Source organism: Octopus bimaculoides, chromosome 7, assembly GCF_001194135.2.
Source record: "Octopus bimaculoides isolate UCB-OBI-ISO-001 chromosome 7, ASM119413v2, whole genome shotgun sequence".
In the NCBI taxonomy this organism is placed as follows: domain Eukaryota; kingdom Metazoa; phylum Mollusca; class Cephalopoda; order Octopoda; family Octopodidae; genus Octopus; species Octopus bimaculoides.
In genome coordinates, this window is record NC_068987.1 from 42072950 (window position 1) to 42096381 (window position 23432).

The window sequence follows — 23432 nt, forward strand, 5'->3', positions numbered from 1 at the left end:
CTAATACTATTATATATATATATATATATATATATATATATATATATACACACACACACACACACACAAACAAAAATAGTAAAATGTTTCACAGGAAGATGACAAAGAAATATATGGAAAACAGGAGAAAAAAACATCCAATATCAGTTATCAACCAAAAATCTTCACGATTTTGACACCTTATCAATAATATTTTTTATTTTGGTGGCAACAACTGCAAAACTTTGCTGGAATATAAATGAGTAAGAATGAAGGACAAAATGAGACAAGTACAAAAAAAACAAGACATGATCTGTAGACTGAACAGTAAAATATATCAAAAAAATGAAAATACAAGGATGGTAATATAAATATATGCAAATAACAAACAACACAAGTATTATTTTATACACACACAGAAAATCTTTTGGCTTTGCGACAGAATTGAGACAAAACATGTGAAACAAAAACGAAGAGAAACAACATAGGTATTTGTTATACATATAAATATACATAAAAGGCCTTTCAGCTATAAGACAGAATTAGGACAAGACATGCATGATAGTAACACTAATAGGAATATATTATATGAAAATTCAAATGGTTATTTCCGGTGGTGTAAACAATCTGTCATGCTGAAGAAAAGGGATGGTAAAAAATGTTTGTCAGAGAGAGAGAGAAAAGTTCAAATGGACACTCTTAACATGTCCATGTGCGCACGCACACACACACAGAGGACAATTAGCTGTGAGTATGTGTGTGTAAGAAAGTATTGAGTATCTGTATATGTGCACATGCCATTAGCATTTGTTTGTGTAGGAACTAAAAGAAAACTTTTATGATAAATATTGTTTATCCTCAAGTCATAAATGAGTGAAAAATTCCATTGCATTAGTTTCAGTCACTTGTCAAATTTATTTGATTTATTTTCTAATTAAACTGTGAAATATTCACTTAGTAGGGTAACTCCCATAAATGTTTGATATAATATTTACTTAGTGATGAACTCAATGATCACCTTGTCTTGATATAGACACAAAAGCTTTAGATTCATCTCCAGTACTTGCCAAAATAATTGTTTCTATTTAGACATAAAATTAGAAATATATAATGAAGAGGGCTACTTGATTACATCAACCTCAGTATTTAACTGGTATATAAATTTACTATTTACTTAAGGGATGAAAAAGAAAGTTGATCTCAGCAGGATTTAAACTCAAAAAGTAAATAGCTGAAACAAACACCGCAGTGCATTTATTTTAATGGGCTAATGATTGTGCTAATCATTCACTTTTGTATTTCCTAAAACGATGATAAATAATATCAGATAATTAATATTGATTTTCTTCTTAGCATATATCTACTAAGCTTTTTACGGCTTCTGCATCAAATATGCTAATACGAAATAACACTAACAATTTAAGACTAACTCACCTAAAATGAGGTTTTGACATATACAAGGTGTTCAAGCTAAATATAACAGTTTGCATAAAAGAAAAAAAAACACAATATCCCATCCAAAAATAAAAGTATCTTTAAAAAGAATAAAAAAATATCAACTAGATTATGGCTGGAAGATAAATTACATGAATTCCTTATTGTGTCCCTGGGAAGATCTTCAAACACCTCCTTGATCTTTGCCACCAGCTTGGCATTGGTGTTGCTGGCAGAGTAGCTGGTGTTTTTCTCAATGTGCCCTACACACATAATACATGGGATTACAATTGAATGAATCAGAAGGCCAGAAATTGGGGTTGGTGAAGTCATAGAAATTCTCTGACAACCACTTCTGACTCTTTCTGGAGGTATGGCAAGGAGCTGAATCCTGCTATGGCCTTCCAGCAGCAACCCTCTTCAACCAAGGTTTGACCAGTCTCCAGCAGCTTCACATAACTGTCTAAATTGAACCTAAGCCCCTGAAGACACACCCTAAGATCATCATAGTTTGGAGGAACTTGGTTTTCATGGTATGTGGGGCATCACATGGATTGTAGGCAAACCACCAGTTGTGATGGGCGTTGTGCAACTGGTCCTGGCAGAAGTTCTTTTCATCTGAGAAAAACGAAATCATTCCCAGCTCAACAAGATGCCTCAGCTTATTCAAGGGATTCTTTAACTGAGCCAAATATTTCCTCATGGCTTTGGCTGTCAGCATTTGTCCTTTTGCCTTTTGTACAAGTGATAGCGAAGGTTCACATTCAGGGCCAGCTTCATTGTGGTGACTCCAACACTCATCTTTCTTGCCAAATCCCAGATTCCCTTGCTCAGATCTTCCATCAACTTGTCCTGCAATTGATGAATACCTGTATGTGGCCACAGTCAGAATGCTGGCCGAGTCCCTTCCAGCTGTCCGTATCACATCTTTCAGCATTTACAGTGTTCACAGAGAATTGAGCAGTTCTCTTGATGTTGGCATTTTGAGACCCAGCACAAATCATCATGATACAAGTAACTCTCTTCTAATATTTAGGCAGCTTCCTGTCCACCGAGTCAGCTTTTTACCTACAACTTTAATCTATAGGCTCTCCAATGCCATTGACTGTTCCCCAATACATCAAGCTGTTCTTGAAAGAGGAGACTTAAAAAGTCATCAAATACCCTGTATTGCTGATTTTAAATATATAAAGAATATTAGTGTTATATTAACTCAAGTTTAATGTATTACATCATTGGTCTTATATGTAAAGAATATAACGTTATATTAATTAGTGTTTACTGTATTCTATTTCTAGTTATATATGTAAAGTATGTAACTAGTTTTATATAAGCTAGTGTTTATTGTATTCTATCATTGGTTTTATATGTATAGAATCTAAGTTTAATTTTACTTGTGATGCAATGCTTTGAATTCTATGGATTCTACTAACCAATATTGCATCTTAGCACCATTTCTATCAGTCTCTGAAACTTAAATTATGCTTAATGTCATTAAGTTGATGTAACCCCACCACCTAAAAAAAAAAAAAAAGTATTTCTAAATAGAGAGCTATTGCAGCCAATAATGAGTATAATATTAGCATTTTACTTTCATGGAGAGAAAGAAACAAACATTTTACAATAAACTGCAACAGTAAATTTATATAATAAAAATCACCTTTTATTTCAGTCTGTGAGTCATTCAAGCGAGACCGCAAATCCTTCACTGCTAATGATTCTCCATCAATATTAAATTGTAATGAAGTTGTATTGCTACTCACTTCCATGCTGCCGTCTAAAGATTTAGAAAGAAATAATTAACCAAATTATACATCACCCAACATATTACCAAAATGTCACTGCTCCTCCACCTAATGAACCATTTGCAAAAGAAGTGCTACAAAAGTATAAGGTAGATTATTTTATTATTTGCAACATAACATTTTTGGCATATAAACAAGATCCCAGTATTAATGACAAGGTAATCAAAGCCACAAAAAACTACAGACATTTAGTAAATCTTAATCATAAATGTGAATGGTTGCTTCCATTTTGCAGGAATATCAACAGATAGTGTAGCAGCATGATAACTAAAGACTACAGGCTTGTGTAATATGAAATCATATCTGCTTCTGGTATTCTAATGTGTCTGAAAAAAGCATTTAACTCTGTAGACATCTAGATATAGAAACATGCAGTGTTAACAGATCCGAAGTCATAAAATAACAGACTAACATTCTAGGAGGGATTTATTACTCATATTTTTCATCTATTAACACTTGAATAACGAGCTCAGAATAGGTTTTAATCTTTCCACTTAGCAACAGGATTTGAACTTAGAATGCATAACAAAACCAGTCACCTTCCTGTTTCTCTGATCTAACTATTTCATCCCAACAGTAACAATCATTCATAATAAAGGTACAAGACCTGAAATTTTGTGAGGGGAATCGCTAAATTGAATCAATCCCCAGTACCTGACTGGTGCTTTATTTTATTAACCCTGGAAGAATGAAAGGCAAATCTACCTTTGGCAGGAGTTGAACCCAGTATGTGAAGAGCTAGAACAAATACTGGAAGGTATTTTTTCTCCCAGTGCTCTAACAATTCTGCTGATTCACCAATTTCCTCCCATCATTGTAATAATTGTTTCTAATTTAGGCACAAAGCCAGCAGTTTAGAGAGTAAGGGGCTACTCAATACTACTAATCCCAGTACTTGTATGAAAGGTTGAAAGGAAAACCTGACCTCAGTGGGATTTGAACCCAGAACAAAAAATCAAAAATACTGTAAAGCATTTTGTCTAAAACTAACAATTCTGTCAAGCATCTACCCTCATCAATAACACCAACAGTAACAATGCTAATACCAATACTAATAATAATGTTCCTTACATGATTTAGATAGTTTAGTTTCCGCACATGCGAGTTTTGCCTGTGTAGCTGCCAATTCCTGTTTCTGAGTATTTACTCGACGTGTCATTTCAATAATTGTGTCTTTAGACTTTTGGTGAGACTGAACTTCTTGGTCCAACTGACGGTGTAGGTTGTTCATTTTGGTCTACAAAAATATTTAGGAAAAGAAATATCTGAGCATTTTACTGATGGATTAAAACTAATTATTCTCAATGATCTTAAAAATCTTTAAAATTTTTCTCCTTAAATGTTATCACACATTCACTCAAACACTATCTCATCAACTGGCTGTATTTATTGTATTTATCTTTAAACAGGTGATTAATGAAATAAGGAATGGGAAGAGGGCAGAATTATGATATAACAATTGTGCTTTCCCTCATGATCATCTTCAACTTACATATAAATGACACTATAATCAGAAGTCTATAGCAGATAGCAGAGTAGGCTTGCAGAGAACTTATTGCCTGGAACACACTGAACATCATCATCATTTAACATGGTTGTTCCATATTGGTATGGGCTTGACAGTTTGGCAGGATCTGTCGAGGATTGATTTGTGCTCCACTGTCTATTTTGGCATGGTTTCTATGGCTGGATACTCTTCCTAATGCCAATGACTTTGCAGCATGTACAGGTTGTTTTTTTTGTGCTACCAACAACAGTGAGGTTGACATGTAGCTTGAAAGATAGGAACCCCAAAAGAGCAACTTTAAACTAGGAGACAAAGGATTAAAGTAGTACAGAAGAGACCAGAGCAGAAAAAGTTTATTGCTGTACAGGATCTACATGACTACTCATTTTAAAAGAGAGGGTTGGATTGTTTGAAGTTGGAAAGAGAGAAAGAGATTAAAAATAGTGGTGATGAAGTGTTTAGGTAGACTCTCAAGGTATGAGGTGGGTAGAAGTGAGTGGAATAGAAGGATCAAGAGTGTGGGTGAGTAGAAGTTGCAAGAGAGTATGAGGCAGGGAAAGATGGGGAGTGGGCAAGGAAAAGTAGGCAACAACTGTAGAGATGTTGAAGGGCAGATGTAGTGAATAGTGGATGGCCAATGATGCATGAGTTAAGGGAGATAGGGAAGAGTAGGCAATGACTGACAGGGTGGAGCAGCAGAATAGTAAGACTGGAGAAGGGATTAGAGAGAAATCACATGGTTGTGGTTGCAGGAGTGTGTGGAGGAAGGATAGAGGAGATACAGTGCATAAAGAGTGAGTGACATATGGTGAGAGAGGAAGAGATAATTGGGGAAAGGGTCTCAGTGTGTAGGTGGGGATCAATGAACGGGTGGGAGCAAAAGCAGTATTAATTGAAGGGTAGAACAAGTGAAATGGTTCCAATAGGAAAAATAAGTGGTATCAAGATAACTTTATAAATTCATTGGTTATCATCATTATCATCATCAATGTCCGTTTTCCATGCTGGCATGTGTCAGACAGCTTGACAGGATCTGGTCAGCAACAAGGCTGCATCATTCTCCATGTCAACCTTGGTATGATTTCTGTGGCTGGATGTATTTCCAAATGCCAACCGCTTTAAAGTGTATACTGGGTGCTTATTTTCATGACACTAGCACTGGTGAGTTTGCCAAGTAACTTGCAGAACAGGAACAAAAAAAAAAAAGGGAAAAAACCCTCTCAGTTGGGTGAGGGTAGTGTTTGAGAGGGTGGATATGTGGCTTTATGCCAGTGATAGATAGATTTGTCTTGTTCTGCATTACATAAGGATTAGTGGGAAAATCTGGAAAAAAATAAGATGGCAACAAGGTACCAGAGAAAATTCCTTAAAGAACAAGAAATGTTATGGGCTGTGTATCAGAAGACAGGATGGCAGTTGTAGGGGATGATGAGCAAGGCACAGAAACAATGGGGAAGGAGATGAGGAGGTTCATGAGGGTGGTTGAAGTGAGTGGGGGCATGGTGATAGACAGAGGGCACAAGGGATAAGTTGAGAGAGATGTTAAAATGAAGTATAACAGAGAGGGTGAATAGATGAAGGCATATGGGAAGGGATGATAATGAGAATAAGGGATGGAAGTTGGGGAATGCAACAGGCCTAGGATCTGTGATGGTCATAAATATTACCCATATGATCAAGAATTCAAAACAGCTTATAACCATGGAGTCAAGTATCTGGATAAAATGCTACTTCACTTCATTTAACTATCTAGGTGTAAAATACAACTGTTTACAACTGTTGTTACATTTAAATCCCAAGTCAACTAATGACAAATTAAAAGCATCCTACCCATGAGCAATCCAACATTTTGCCTATGTTGGACTACATTGCTTATATATTACATTGCTTATATATTAAGTTATTTATAAGGTGTAATGTGAAAATTTGGCTGCAATTTCCTGTAGGACAAAAAACAAGTGTTTTTCCACAATAGGTTGATAAACTATCAAATTAGTAAGAACCCATACTAATGTAGAAAACATTTCTAAAATTTATGCACACACACAAATATACACAAAGAGGGGAATAAAAATAATATTAAGCAAAAGTATTAAGTTGCAGAGTACAATATGTATATACATACAGGATGCATACGTATTTTCAGAGCAGCTACCTTAGCTAATTATGTCTACATAACAAAAGCTATCAACTACTAGTAATGAGCCATCCAGGCAATCAAGGGGGTCTATTTCTGGTGTGTTCATATATATATATATATATATTGCTCCAATGCATCTATTGCATAGGTTCTCTGCTAGTCTGTCTGCAAATCCACTACATCTCGTGTCCACAGCTTATATTGAGTACAACATATGGAGTTTATACCAACTCCTTTGCTGCGTATTGAGCAAGGCAATTTCCCTGAAGGTACTAGGGTCCTGTCTTCCTTCCTAGTAACTAAAACTTTCATCTTTGCTAAGTTTATCATAAGACCTCTCAATTTACTTACATCTTTGTACATGACTTCGACAGGTCTCACAAGCCATCTATCAACACCTAGGTGATATCTATTTAGATATCAAACAACAGTAGGACCACTTTGATCAAAATCATTAAAGTGACAATATTCTTCTATGATTGGTATCATGTTATGAAATCTGTGCATTAGCCATTAACTTTATTTCAATACTAGCAAAATTAGAGTCAAACTAAGAGCATCATCATCATCATGACATACCTCTAAGGCTTTAATGGTTGCTTTAAACTCAGTTTCTGTATTATCCATCTTTCTTCTTAAATTAGTCAATTCTTTCTCTCTAACATCAACTTGATGTTGCAGCCGAGATTTGGTTTCATTTTCAACTCTTTCCATGTTATTCTGCAAAATAATAACATAAACATTCAAGACAAACATCACATGTAAATATGAAATAGAAACTATTACTATATTTTCTGGTGTAAAGATGCAACTTTTTCTATTAAAAACAAGCTGTGAAAGATGTACCCTGCATCTGATGGGTATTCATTCTTAGCTTAAATTGAAGAATGTTGAGTTAGGAGGTCGTGTCTTGGTGTGAAGCAAAACAAAATGACTTCACAAGTGTATGAATTCATAATCTATAAGCAAGTAACCTGATACATTTTCTACTTGGCTATTGTACTAATTATAAGAAACAAACACAGGAAAAGCTAAAAAAAAAAAAAAAAAAGTGCAATAGAACAAGCAGGAAATAAATTGGAAAATTTCAAGAATAATTTGAAGATCTCTGAGGATAGCAGTTCCTAAATAGGCTTATATTCACTGAAACATACATTATTCATTGATTTTACATCAGGTGCATAATTCTTGCACCTGTAATATTTGTAATATTTTTCTATGTACATTGACCTTTAACTTTTATGTTACCATAGTCTTGTTGAAATAAGTTGTCTTTGTTTCAATATATTTTGAAAGTAGAACTTAGCGAAATAATTTTGGCATTATTAACTTGGTATTTGGAACAAAAATAAAGAAATTCTAATAGAATGATTTAACTTAGAACTCTAGAAAACAAGTAGTTTGTACCACAGAAGAAGAGGCAGTGTCAGGTGGGTTGGTATCAAAAGAGTTGAATAATGATTTATAACATAGGCACAAGTCCATAATTTCTAATAAGTGGACACATTTGATTTATATTACTCTCAGTACTTAACTGGTGTTATTTTATTAATTTTGTGAGACTCCAAGTCAACCATGATAGGATTTGAACTCAAAATTAAGAGACATACAAAACACCAAACTCTACATATTCTAGCCTAATAGATAATCTTATGTTATAAAAGAGAAGATGATCTCTTTCTGTCTGTCACAAGATATATGTGAAGGAGGTGAAAAGTTGTTGTTGAGAGAGTGTGTGATAAATAGGTAGTGTTGTCACCATAGTAACTAGCAAGTTTTGATTAAAAACATGGGAATTTAAAGTGCAAGTTTGTCAACACAACACAAACTTCAAAAGAAAAAAAACTTTTATTATACAATATACATAATTATTTTTTTGCTTGTTTGTGTGTTTGTGTTTCTGTATGTTTTTCAATATGGAGACAATACTAAGAAATTCAGCGAGAGAAAGTGTGTATGTAAGAAAGATAGTTAAAATTTGTTTCAAGAAAAAAAAAGGTTGTTGTTGAGAGAGGGGGGGGGGGAGAAAGAGAGAATGTATGTGAGAAAGATAGATAGATAGAGTGTTGTCACCAAAATAACTGAGACTTTCACTATGTAACAGCCTACTGTTAAAAGATATGTATGATTCACATATACTTTTACTAGCAGTGAAGCAATGGGGAAGACCTAATTAAAAATAAACATAACCTTCAATACCACAGCTAACTAAACCATTAAATCACTGAGATAGTAACTTAACACTTATCTACGTAACACTCAGACATCTTCTCATTGAGGTTATGTTGTTTTGTCACTTTGATGATTAAAACAATGGCCTAACAACCTATGTAGCAGTAAACGGATACCATTATAATATACAAAGTAAGTGTACAACTATTTTACTAGCTTGCAAAACTGTAATCCTTTCATGGGCCCTAAAGAAGCCAGTGTATCCTCTTGAACCACACAGGAATACAAAATCCTCAACAGTGTCTCTATGATGCTAAGTGCCGTTCTATATGTGTATGAATGTCTGGCTGAGGTTCCCTTACACTTTACCACTTGCCCAGAGCCCACATCAACACATTTTCACTCTAGCATTCTAGCATTTCAACAATCTCACCAAATCAACATTTCATTGTGCTTACATTGATTGTAGCTGTTCTAAGCTTGTGGACTGGATGGGAAGAATGAGTGAAGCATCAGAAATGAAGAGGATTTATACAAATGTCTGCCTAAAGGCAGTGTGCTCTTGCATATATCCGAATAAGCAGTACAAGTTTTATTGCTCAATGAATTACCACATCCTTCTCGTGGACAAAGGCAACATTGGCAACATCATCATTATTTAACATCTGCCTTCCATGCTGGCATGGGTCGGTGAGTTTGCAAGCCAAAGAGCTGCACGAGGCTCCATTGGTACAGTTTCTATGGTTGGCTGCCCTTCCTAATGCCATCCACTTTACAAATTGCAGTGTCTTTTTATGTGACCCAACACTTGTGGGGTAGCCAAGTAACTTGCAAGACAAAGACCTATTGGCTGAGACAGGGAGTGGTACTGAAGTAAGTGGCTTTGTACTAGGTGAGAAGTTAGAGTATAATACAGGCATAGACAGGTGTCTTGCTATAGAGGAAATACTTGGCTACATCAGTAGGAAAAGGAGGTGAGGGAAAGATAGAAAGAAATAGTGTTGGAGATACATTACAGAAGGGCTAGAAGGGAAATGTTTTATAAGAGTGTGATGGTGAGAGAAATTGGAGTGGTTGTGGGGATGTATGTGCAGATAGGCATGTGAGGGAAAGTGGAGCAGCCTGCAGTGGGTGGTGAGATGGAAGAGATGTTGAAAAGATCGGTTGTGGAGGAGTTTTGAGAGAGGACAGATGGTGTGTGATGGGGGGGGGGAGCTCGTAAAGGACATGCCTCTATGTATGGATGACCATGATTTTACTTAGCTTGATGCAGAAAAGATGTTGGTAGAAATTCCATATAGTGTATCCAGTGCAAACTGTGGACATATAAGAGGTGCAGTGAAATCACAAGAAGATTAGCAGAGAAAGCAGATTTTATGTATGGCAGCAGCACATGAACAATACTAAATAAGAATACACAGGAATAGATTTTCTCAGTTGCCCAGGAAGATTCTTAGGCATAAGAGATAAGATGTTACCAAGGTGACCAAATTAACAGTGGAGGAGGATTCTCTGAAAGTGAAGTCACTAGAGTGGGAACTGGCTAGAAAAGGCCGAGAGCTATTACCTCTGTTGGTAACAAAAAGCTTCTCTCTCAGAGTTAAAGACATTATATGATGCTTGTGTACAAACAGCAATGCTACACAGCTGTGAAACATGGGCCACAAATGCAGAGGACATGAGAAAGACAGAAACAAATGAAGCTAGCATGCTCCATTGAATGTGCTACATCAGTGTGCATGCATGACAAAATGCAAATGCATTGAGAAAAATTGGGCACAAGAGGGATCAGATGTAGTGTGCAGAAGAGAAGATGGTGATGGCATTGCCACATGGTGCACATGAATGAGGATAGCTGCAAAAATGGGCCAATTGCTAAATGTGAAAGGAACTTGTGAATGGGAGAGACACAAGAAGACAAGGGGGAAAAAGTAGTGAATAATGACCTCCAGGTCATGAGCATCACAGAAAAGATGACAAAAGGGTGGAATGAGTGGTGATTTGCTGTGCTTAAGACAACCTGCCCATCTAAACGAAAATGGTCCTAAAAGTATAGCATTTATGTCTCTACTCCTGATCCAGTCTATCCCTGACAAATCTCTCCACCACAACTCATCTTTTTAAAACCCACCCCTCTATCATTATTCTGACTACAGCATTATTCACTAAGCTGCTATAATTATAAGTTCAGAACTGAACATATTTCATCTCCATAACACCTTTTCTGGAACCACTTCATTTGTCTCCTGCAGTTTCGTTATCATCCCTTACCACTGTTTTCCACAGAACACCCATTTTATTTCCCTTTTACCCTGCCACTACCTCTGTTAATTATCCACTATTTCCAGCTTGTGATGTTCTCCCTTCCCACACTCTACATCATCTTTTTTGCCATGTTACCTCCCTGACCCACTTTTATTTCCTTCCTCTTTGACCATGACTAACAGTGCCCCAGCTGGGTTCATTATTCACCTCTATCTCCATCTGTCTGCCACTTTCTTTCATTCTCAATAACTTACCAAACCACTCACCCTGTCAATCCGCTACCGTTTATCTTATATTCACATCCTTGTAACTTGAGGGTACACCTTGACACCTCTTCACCATCTCTCTTTTTCAACTGGGATACCCATGTATCTCCTCAACAACAAGACACCTGTTCCTATCTCTCTATTATACTTTAACCTCTCATCACCTGCAGGTTACTTGTTGAATTCACTAGTACTGGTGCCATGTGAAAAGTACACAGTACACTTTAAAATGATTGGCATTAAGAAGAGCATCCAACCATAGAAACCATGCCAAAGCAGACAGAGCTCGGTGCAGTCCTCTGGCTCACTGGCTCCTGCCAACCATCCAATTCATACCAGCACAAAAAATGAACAATAAATAATGATGACAGGCAACAGTCTGCAGAAAACCTGCCACAACAAATTTTGTCTGAGCATATCAACATGAAACAGTAGACATTAAAATGAACAGAATATTACAGATGGAGCAATGTACCTGAATAGTTTGTAAGTTGGATAATAATACATTTTGGCTGTGTTGTTCTTTCAACATGTTCTCCTTCTCTTGAACAAGTCGTTGTTCATTCGCTTTTAATAGATCACGTTCAGTTGTCAGGTTTTGACAACGGACTTGAAGTCGAGACACATTTGACTGAGCTGTTACCAAATCCTAGAAAGACACAGAAAAAAGTAAGCAGTCATTTAATACATTTCTTACAAATGTATTACATAAATAAAAGTCAATTCAATACAGAACATTTATTATATCATAGTACAGTAATATTATATGAATGCAATCACTCAATAAAAAAGGTAGGTCTGGTGAGATTATTGACATGATGACGTGTCGCCATGTAGACATGTGCAGTGTGCAAGTAGTGAGATGGAAGGGAGCTTCTGCTAGATTCCTAACAGGTAGGAAACACATTCAAATTCTTCTGGATGGGCAGGAGTGATTGGTGTGGGCATACACTTAACAGAAAAGTAGGGTGATAAGTTAACTGAGGTAGTCAGCATATGTGATAGGGCTATTAAGCTAAGACTCATCAGAGATAAATTAACAGTTACATTCATTTCTACAAATGCTCCACAGGCTGGGCTGGCTGATGACCAGGACCAATTCTATGAGGTTATCCTGCAGACTAGCTTGATAAAAAATGAAAAGACATGGTTATTGTGGCTTGCAACTTTAATGGACATGTTGGGCAGCAGTCCCATGGAGTGCATGGTAGTTATGGCTTTGTGTAGGACTCATGAAGAAGTCATATCCAATGACTGGTGTAGCAGCACCATAGTCAACTGCTAAAAAGGCAAAGGTGATGCTTTAGATAGAAATAACTACACGGGTATCAAATTATTGGATCAGGTGATGAAAGTTACGGAGAGAGTCATAGCCCAACGAATAAGGAAGAGAGTTAGCCTCGATGAGATGCAGTTTGGTTTTGTGCCAGGAAGAAGCATCACTGATGCAATATTTCTGGTAAGGCAACTTCAGGAGAAATACCTAGCCAAAAATAAACCTCTGTACTAGGCTTTTGTTGACTTGGAGAAAGCCTTTGACAGGGTTCTCCGATCCCTTATCTGGTAGTCAGTGCGGAAACTGGGGAAAGTGGTTGGTAAGAGCTGTACAAGCCCTGTACTGGGATGCTGTCAGTAAGGTGAGGGTTGGCAATGAGTATAGTGAAGAATCCCAGGTAGAAGTAGGAGTTCACCAAGGATCAATCTTCAGACCACTCTTATGCATCATAGTCTTCCAGCCAATAACAAAGGAATTCAAGACAGGCTGCCCCTAGGAGCTTCTCTATGCTGATGACCTTGCTCTAATAGCTGAGTCACTACCAGCACTAGAGACGAAGTTTAGGGTGTGGAAGCAAGGTCTAGAATCAAAGGGCCCTAGGATTACCCTAGCAAAAACCAAAGTCTTAGTAAGTAGGAAGGCTGACAAATCACAAACGCCTTCAGGTAGATGGCTCTGCTTGATCTGCAGAAAAGGCTTGAGTAGAAACTCCATAAGATGTACCCAATGTAAGCTATTGACACATAAAAGGTGTAGCAATTCAATGGAAGGTTAACCAGGAAGATAGTTTTTGTGTGTGACAAATGCACAGGGGCAATAAACACTGAAGATGTACAGAAAACAGATTCCATCACATGCCATGGAGAAAAACTAGTAGTTGTTGATAGCTTCTGCTACCTAGGCAACCAAGTCTGCAGTGGGGGTGAATGCTCTGAGAATGTAGTAGCGAGAATAAGAATAGCCTGGGTAAAGTTCAGGGAGAAACTACCTCTCCTGGCAACTAAGGGCCTCTTGCTCAGGATGAAAGGTAGACTGTATGATGCATGTGTGCAAATTGCCATGCTACACGTTAGTGAACCATGGGCCATGACTGCTGAGGACATGTGTAGGCTTGAAAGAAATGAAGCTAGTATGCTCTGCTGGATGTTTAATGTCAGTGTGCAAACACTACAGCGTGTGAGCACCCTGAAAGAAAAGTTGGACATAAGAAGCATCAAATGTAGTGTGCAAGAGAAATGACTGTGCTGGTATAGCCATGTTACGTATGGATGAGGAGAGCTGTGTGAGGAAGTGCCACACCCTAATTGTGGAAGGAACCTGTGCAAGAGGTAGACCCAGGAAGATACTGGATGAGGTGGTAAAGCATGACCTTTGAATGTTGGGCCTCACAGAGGCAATAGCAGGAGACCAAGACCATTGGAGATATGCTGTGATTGAGAAGACCGGACAACTAAAGTGAAGTAGGACCCATGGCCCATGCCAGTATTGCATGTCCGGCCCATTTAAAATTACTCTTGATGCATCGGGCAATATGATATGTCTGAGAAGACCTGTTGAGTTAAGTAAAATCAAAATTGTAGCTGTGGTCAGTGCCTCCTGTACTAGTGGCAGGTAAAAAGCACCATCAGAACATGGCCGATGCCAGTGCCCCTTGACTGGTTCCTATGCCGATGGCATGTAAGAAGCACCATCCGAACATGATCTATGCTAGGGCACCCACTACACTGTCAGAATGGTTGGCGTTAGGAAGGGCATCCAGCTGTAGAAACATTGCCAGATCAGATTGGAGTCTGGTGCAGCTGCTGGCTTTCCAGACCTCAGTCAAACCATCCAACCCATGCCAGTATGGAAAACAGACGTTAAACAATGATGATGATGGTATCGGAGTTCTGAAAATTTTTTCTCCATTTTATCAAATTTTTCACCATGGATGAAAAATGGATACCAGTTTTATGTTGTCAAACTCTGAGTTTGAATTCAAAGGATTTTTGAAAGAAGACATAGAAAAATCTAGCAAAATATACTGTGAAAATAAAACCATATGTGTGATTAAGACTTGGATATTTCTATTTCCTAAAATGAAATGATCCTGATAACAATTCCAATAGTGATAAGAAAAGATATAGTACGAATTTGAAAAACTGATTTTCATATTTTTAGGAAGAAACTAGACCAAGCCACAGTCTTTCCATTGAAATGAAACTGTTAAATTATTTTTTTCTCCCTCTTTATTAGTAATTACTGTGGAAATGAATCATTATACAGAACATAAAGAAGAAAACAAGATAGTCTGTAGTTTCCTACATACATGGAAGAGATTCCAAGCACTTTTAGAAATATAGTGTGATGTGTATGATGTATAAGTTGATTTATTCTTTTACTCGTTTCAGTCATTTGACTGCGGCCATGTTTTTCAAATTCACCTCATTCTGTTACTGTATCAATGCATCTTTTGTGTTTCTGAAAGTTTGTAACTCCATCAATGAAGACCTGTGTATTTCTGAGTAGAAATTTGTGACTGCATCAATGCAGTTCTATGTTTCTGTGACCGTGCCAATGTAACCCTGTGTGTTTGTTTCTGAGTAGAAGCAAGTGGTTTTGTGTTTCTGTCTGAGTTAGTGTGTATTTTGTGTATATTCAGATGAGTTGTTTCAAAAGAGAATGATAGCAAATGACTTGGTTGGTTGAAATGATTGAGATAAACTGCAATTCATACAGTGTTTGAATAACTGTCTTACTCAGTTTTAGTTCTACACATGCACTAGACACACAAAGAAGTTCAAATGGATCAACTGCTCTGTTAATAATATGGAAAAACTAAAAAGATAATTAAAAAGTAAAAGGTTAACTTACCGAGTGCAAGACGCTAACATTTTTCTCTAAATCTACACACTGCATAGAGCACTTCTTATTTTGCTCTTTAAGGATGTTGATCTCTTTACGGTAACACTCAGAGTTATTCTGCAAAACTTTGTAGCGTTCAGTTGCAAAATCAAGCTTAAAAGATGAAAATAGATAAACTCTTAGAAGTCAAACATAGAACAAAATTCATAGGCCTATAATTTGATTTATCTGTTTTGATTTTCTGAAATGTTTCACTATGGATGAAAAATGGATACCAGTTTCATGTTGTCAAGCAGTGAGTTTCAAAAGAAGATATAAAAAACATAAAAAGTGTGTGTTGATTAAGAAGTGGATATTTTTATAGTGATTCATAAGTCTCTATACTGAAACAATACTGTCAAAAGTTCTGATAGTGATAAAACAAGAGTGAATTTGCACCAGAATATAGTAAGAATTTTAAAATTATTTTTCTTAGTTTTTTTAAGGAAGATATTAAATCAAACCACACCACAGTCTCTCCATGGAATAGAAACTGTTAGATCACTTTTAAAAAATTTTTCCTTTGAAGCAATAACTGTGGAAATGAATTGTTGCACAGAACATAAATGGGGAAAAAGAGATGGTTTGAGGTATAACACATGCTTGGAACAACACTAGAAATCTGAACATTTTTAGGAATATAAGTTTTGTATGTGTGTATGCGTTTCATTTATAAATATCTTTTCAAATTTACCTTGTTTTTATTTTTCATTTACCTGTTCAAGTTTGATTAATTTGTATTGTGAATCATTTATATATGTGTGGTGTGAGTTTATTTCGCAGGTATGTAGATGACAGGCCAGCTCCTCTCAAACTGTCCAACCCATGTCAGCATGGAAGATGAACATTAAACGATGATGATAATCCTCTGTAACTGTACTGAGGAAACAGCAGAGCACACTGGAGAGCATCCAGTATGTAGCAAACTTCATCCACTAAAGTATCAAGGTAACTATAGATTACCCAACTAGGCAACCTAACAATAGACTCCCAGTCTTTGCTACTGAACTTTGGTTATAGACTGTAAACAACAGAGTACAGCTCCTCCACTCTAATATGAAAATTTGCATATCAATAGCAGACTTAGAATAATGAATAATGTCCCCCACCGATACAAACTCAATGAAGCAAAGAGACATAAACAAAACTTCATGCACTGCATACAATTCTCTGGATACAACTAGATAGACAGGATTCAAGTATACAGGAGAGCCAAAAAGAGATCAGATAACAACAAATGTAATGATGCCAGTGGTACCCATCCTAGATACTGAAGTGAAGATTAAAATAGTATATAGAAAATTTGTGACAAAGCAAACAGAGTGAACACATCTCATGGGGGAATTAGCACATAGATTTAGGAAAACCCAGAAAGACACCAAACTTAACATCAAGATCATTGAGAACCCAGGGAGCTCCTTCAGATCACAATTATGTAGGACGTACTCCTTCAAAAATACCACATGCACTAATGAGAAATGTGTAGTTTGTAAATTTAACCTCAGAATTAACTGTAAGTTGAACAGAGAATCTCCATCAAATTTTCCCAAAAACTTGGTGATACCTGCTCAGAGGCCTAATCATAGTTTTCAAAAAAGTTTTCATCGTTCTCAACACAATCAAAGAGTGTAATTTTGGTCAGCTGAAAGCAGTTTTGGCACAAACTTGGCAGAGATGCGTCTCATACCCAAAACTTTAGTGATAATGGACTGAACTAAACTGTAACTAATCTCCACATCCTCTGATAACTCATGGATGATGATTTGATGATTTCCTCTCACAGCTTCATGCATATCTGTCATGTTTTTCTTGGTTCTGCTGGTTGTGGGTCTCTGAGAATATTTGTCAATATGGACATTTTTTTGGCCATCTTGGAAACATCAGAACCACTCTTACACTTTTGTGCAGCTCATACACTTTCTGCAACTTTGCGTAGGCTTCTGAGCAGGTATCGCCATGACAGCTTTCTCTTTCCTGCTCAACGCGACGATTACACACCTTCCTTCGAAGCACTGTTATGAGCTAGAACGTTAAAGCACATCAGAGATCAAGATCAATCTTTGCCGAGTGACTTCAATCTGTGTGCTTTAGCTTCATTACTATGGCAACAATCTGGATACTTATTGATCAGACCTCATACATTTCAGTAAAAAATAAAAATACTGATTTCTACGATAATAATCATAATTCTTTCTACTGTGGGCACAAGACCTGAAACATTGAAGGAGGAGGCTAGTTGATTATATTGACCCCAGTGTGCAACTGGTACTTATTTTATCAACCCCCAAAAGGATGAAAGACAAAGTCTATCTTGAAAGATTTTGCACTCAGTATGTAAAGATGAACAAAATGCATAGCAGCATTTTGTCCAGCAAGTTAACAATTCTGCCAGTTTGCTGCCTTAATAATAATACCTTAACTCATTAGTGTAACTTACCTGTGAAGCAAGTTTTGTGTTCTGAACTCTCATGTCAGAAATGTCTCCCCGTAATTTTTCAAGCTGACCATTCAGTATCCTGAAATAAGGGTAAGTAAAATGCAATGCTTAGATATAGATCCAGGGAGTTGCAGGAAGTTACTGAATGGGTGAATGGGCTCAAAAATGGTGGTTTTGTACTGCAAGATTGGCACTATACTTTACAGTGTTGAACTTTTGATTAAATACTGAAAAAAACTTACCTGCTAAGCATCAGGGTAGTTTAATATATGAATGGAAAATGAGAGGAAAAGGGAAAGAGCTATGGTAAAGAGGAGGTGAACTGACTCAAAGACCTGAAATGAACTGTACTATTAAGTAGTTCAGATGTGAATGTCTTTGATATCACAGCTTACAAATGATACTGTATACCTGTTGTGGAGACAACAAATATAGTACTGTAGTAAACTGAGTAACATGATAGTTCACACAAAATTCCCAAGATATCAAGGCACTATCTACTAAAGAGGCTACCAACATACTGAACATCTATGATCAACAGTTAAATTACCGAAAATTGAACAGGCGTAGCTAAAATTTTAGAAGATTTTGCATCATAGCAGAGACCACATGTCCATTCACCACCAAGACATCAATGAACTTATTCACTTACCAATCTGTTCTAATATACAACAAGAAAAATTTAGCAAAAAAATTGTTTACTTGTCATTCTCCCCCTTCTCTCGTTTGTAAGTGGCATACTCTGTTTGCAGTTCTTGGAGGGCCATCTTCATGTCTTCCAGTTCTTTGTCCTTATTAGGACTAAAAGGGTTAAAAGGGGTAGCAGGCATGCTCTGAGGAGTCTGCTGGTACTTTCCACGTGCCCTGTAACTGCCTCGGCCATGTCCTCGTACTGGTGTTGCTGTCTGGACATTTGAAACCTAATATGTATAAATAAAGGACAGTATAACGGACATGTAATGGACAGTATAATGAAGTAATTGGTGAGATTAATTAAAAAGAATCAACATAAAGTAGATTTTGTTGGATGGCGGGGTGGTTTGTCACCATCATTGTCGTTATTTAACATCCGCTTTCCATGCTTGCATGGGTTGGACAGTTTGACTGAGGGCTGGCAAGCCAGAAGGCTCAAATCTGATTTGGACGCCCTTCTACAGCTGGATGCTTCTCTTAATGCCAACCACTCCAAGAATGTAGTGGGTGCTTGTCAGCTGCACTGGCATCGACCACACTCGAATGGTGCTTTTTACATACCACCAGCACAGGAGCCAGTCAGGTGGCACTGGCAACAACCACACGCAAATATTGTTTGTCACATGCCACAGGCACGGGACCAAACAAGCAGCACTGGCATCGACCACACTCAAATGGTGCTTCTTACATGCCACTGGCACGGGTGCCAATCAGGTGGTACTAACATTGGCCAGGACAATGACTTTACTTCACTCAACAAGTCTTCACAGGCACAGTTTATTGCCCAATGATTGCAGGGCACTCTTAAATGGGCTGGTTATGCTGCACTGGTATAGGCCACGGTTACAGTCTCACTTGGCTTGCCAGGTCTCGGTCACTTGTCATTTGAAATGCTTCACCACCTCATCCCAGGTCTTCCTGGCTCCACCCCTTCCACAGGTTCCCTCTACTGCTAGCCTGCGACACTTTTTCACACAGCTGTCCCCATCCATATGCAACACATGACCATACCGACGCAGTTGTCTCTTTTACACACCACATCTGATGCTCCTTAGGTCTAACTTTTTCCCAGGGTGCTCACACACTATCGTATATGCACACTGACATTACACATCCAGCGGAGCATACTAGCTTCATTTCTTGCAATGCTTACGCATGTCCTCAGCTGTCACGGCCCATGTTTCACTGCCATGTAGCATGGTTGTTCACACACTTGTGTCATACAGCCTACATTTTACTCTTAGTGACAGGCCTGTTGTCAGAAGCAGAGGTAGGAGATCTCTGAACTTTGCCCATGCTATTCTTATTCTGGCAGCTACACTCTCAGAGCATCCAGCCCTGATACTGACTTGGTTGCCTATCCCCATGGCATGTGACAGAAGCTGTTTTCTGCACATTTTCAGTGTTTATTGCCCATGAGCATTTGCCACACAAAAACTATCTTCCCAGTTAGCCTTCCTTTGATACTGTTGCACCTCTTATGTATCCATAGCTTACACTGGGTACATTCTATGGAGTTTCTACCTATGCCTTTTCTACAGATCAAGCAGGGCCATTTATCTGAAAGGATTTGTGATTTGTCTGTCTTCCTACTTACTAAGACTTTGGTTTTTGGTAGGTTAACCTTAGGGCCCTTCTATTCTAGACCTTGCTTCCACACCTGAAACTTCTCTAGTTCTGATAGTGACTCAGCTATTAGAGCAAGGTCATCAGCATAGAGGAGCTCCCAGGGTTAGCTGGTCTTGAATTCCTTTGTTATTGCCTGGAGGACTATGATGAATAAGAGAGGGCTGAGGACTGATCCTTGGTGGACCTGTACCCCTACCTGGAATTTTTCGCTATGCTCGTTGTCATCCCTCACCTTACTGACAGCATCCCAGTACATGACTTGTACAGCTCTCATGAACCATTTATCTATACCTAGTTTTCCCATTGATCACCAGATAAGGGATCGGAGGACCCTGTCAAAGGCTTTCACCATGTCAACAAAAGCCAGGTACAGAAGTTTATCTTTGGCTAAGTATTTCTCCTACAGCTGTCTTACTAGAAATATAGCATCAGTGCTATATTTAACCCTAACCCATGAAACACTTCAAGTATTTGGTCCTCACGATGCAGAACATTGGCAAATTTTTTCTTATCTGCTTCTCCTCTGGCTAAGTAAGCCTGTTGCCTAGCTTCCCTTCTTGCAATCTGATATAATTCCCTGCTACCACTGTTCTTCCAGTCCTTCCATGCCTGTTTCTTTTCCCTAATGGCCCTGCCAACTATATTTTTCCACCACCACATTATCTTTGGTTGAGAGGGGACTTTGCACCATCCACAGATCTGGTCAGTAGCCCTCACCAGGTTGTCCCGTAGGAACCTCCAGTTGTCTTCCATATCATGTGATGCTATATCCACCTCTATTTCGTCAAAAGCTTTGAGTAATACATCACTAAATCTCTGTCCATTCACAGGATCCTTAAGCTTCCAGACCCTGCTTCTCAATGGTCATCCATTTAGCCCTAATCCTGAAGTCGCTAACTACTAGTCTATGTTGCGGGTTGCATTCTTCCCCTAGGAAGGTTCTTGCATTTATAAGTAGCCATCTTTCCTGCTTCCTGGCGAGGATGTAGTCAATGACTAGCATGTCCACCAGATCGGTAAATGATTAATTAAAAAGAATCAACATAAAGTAGATTTTGTTGGATGGCGGGGTGGTTTGTCACCATCGTCGTCAGACTGGGAGGTTTCCTGAAGTTAGTATTAGAAACTGTAAAATCATTTGCATCGTAGAACTCCAGCAGCCTGATTCTCTCCTTATTGCGGGAACCAAAACCATAGCCTCTATGTATACCATGGAAGCCCGCTACATATTGTCCAACATGCCCATTGAAGTCGCCAAGCCACAAAGTTTGGTAGTCTGCAAGAGGGTGTCATAAAATCAGTCTTTCTGTTCATCAGGTAGCCCTGGCTGAGGGGCATAGGCCAAGATAATGGTTGCTAATCCATGTTGCAGCACTAGTCTAAGCTTAAGTATTCTATCACAGACTCTGACTACCTCGATTGCCTTATCAACCCATTTCTCCGCAAGAAGTATGCCCACGTCCCCGACCCCATCAGTGTTCCCTGCCCAGAAAATCTTATACCTATGTTCTTTGCCTGTAAGGAATCTAGCAGAACTTCCTCTCCATCTTACTTCTTGGATGCAGCTCAAATCTACACGTCTCGTTGAAGTATTTCAACAATCTCACCAGATCTACCTTTCAGTGTGCCATCATTAAGCATACCAGCTCTGAGGGTGTGGGCCCGCAAGACCATGAGATAGGAGACAGTCATGTCATGTACCTGTAAAGAAAGCTCGCATTTGGCAGAATTCACAATCATACAACAGCCTTCAGCCTGCATACAGTACACCATCATGTTTATGTGCTACATCATCATTACATTACAAAGGAGATAAAACCCTAAATATGGATGGGGGAACATTAAGCCTTTGGAGGTGTTCATGGGAAAGACATCCAATAGAAGTCAGAGGATAAAGTCTTTCAGTACAGGTGGTGGGGTGGGAAGGGCAGGTGCATCGCGAAACAGCAAAAACTCAGGCTGCCAGTGTGAAAGAATAGTAATGATGCTAATGAGATAGAATTGGGCATTTGCATTCTTAACTAGAGCTATAACCAACAGTTTTCAGCAGCCAAACTGTGCAAGGTTGGAAAACAAAGTTGCTTATCTGAACATCTGATTTGTATTCTGTGTGGCGAGGTGTTAAAATACGTTTGTTCTATAGTGGCCCAAATTATAGGTTGGTTTTACAGACAAGTGATTTGGCATATATTACACTAAACTGCCAAGTTATAGGTTAGGTGGGGTATTTGTGTACATTACAGCCCTGGTCTAGGCTACAGATCAGGTGCTGTGTTTGAACATGTTAGATAACTGGTACTAATTACAACTGAAGTGAGTTGGTTTGTACATATATTCTTGGCCATAGTCCAATTTTGAAGTGCCTGGAATTTAAATAAAGAGTTGCAGAGCTGTGAAGAGACTGGCCTATTGTAACTGGTAGAACATAGCTATTTTTTAAGTCTTCCATTCCTGTTAATTAATCAGCAAGAAACTCTTTTCAGCATAGATGTCCAAAACAAATGGATTTCTCTGCACCGGAAAACAGTGTCACATGAAATAAGTTTCAAGGAATAAGAGCAAATATTACAAAAATCTGTTTTATGCATGTATTTCAGCAATACATTTCTTATTTCTATTTTTCTATCTCTTGATAATGATGATGATAACCCAAGTCATTAAAAATTAAAATTTTACTTTCACTTATTGTTTATTCCACTTAAGGTAATGATCACTTATTCTGGTAAAAGCTTACCTGAGTAGATTCCTGATACAGAACTCGGTACATATCTCTTTGTCGAATAATGGATTCCACCTGGATAGAAAGAAAGTAAAAGAAAATTAGTAACCTTCATTTAACAAGCACAAAGCCCTGCATGTGTATTTAGTACATGAAAGAACACATAGATATGTACATATATATATAAGTGTGTATGTATGTATGTATGTATGTATATATATATATAT

The 23432-nt window shown here is 37.9% G+C and overlaps 1 protein-coding gene across 4 annotated transcripts in view; it reads right to left on the reverse strand.

Moving 5' to 3' along the window:
* The window catches only part of LOC106884301 (nucleoprotein TPR), a 163596-nt gene that overhangs the window by 109978 nt on the left and 30186 nt on the right, over positions 1-23432 (reverse strand). For all 4 annotated transcript variants that reach the window (XM_014935610.2, XM_014935611.2, XM_014935612.2 and 1 more), the window contains exons 13-20: positions 23221-23280; positions 18867-19084; positions 18165-18243; positions 15698-15841; positions 12044-12217; positions 7445-7585; positions 4290-4455; positions 3074-3190 (exon numbers count right to left, since the gene is read on the reverse strand). In XM_014935610.2, coding sequence (XP_014791096.1) covers positions 3074-3190; positions 4290-4455; positions 7445-7585; positions 12044-12217; positions 15698-15841; positions 18165-18243; positions 18867-19084; positions 23221-23280 — 1099 coding nt within the window. The remainder of the gene's footprint in view (positions 1-3073; positions 3191-4289; positions 4456-7444; positions 7586-12043; positions 12218-15697; positions 15842-18164; positions 18244-18866; positions 19085-23220; positions 23281-23432) is intronic.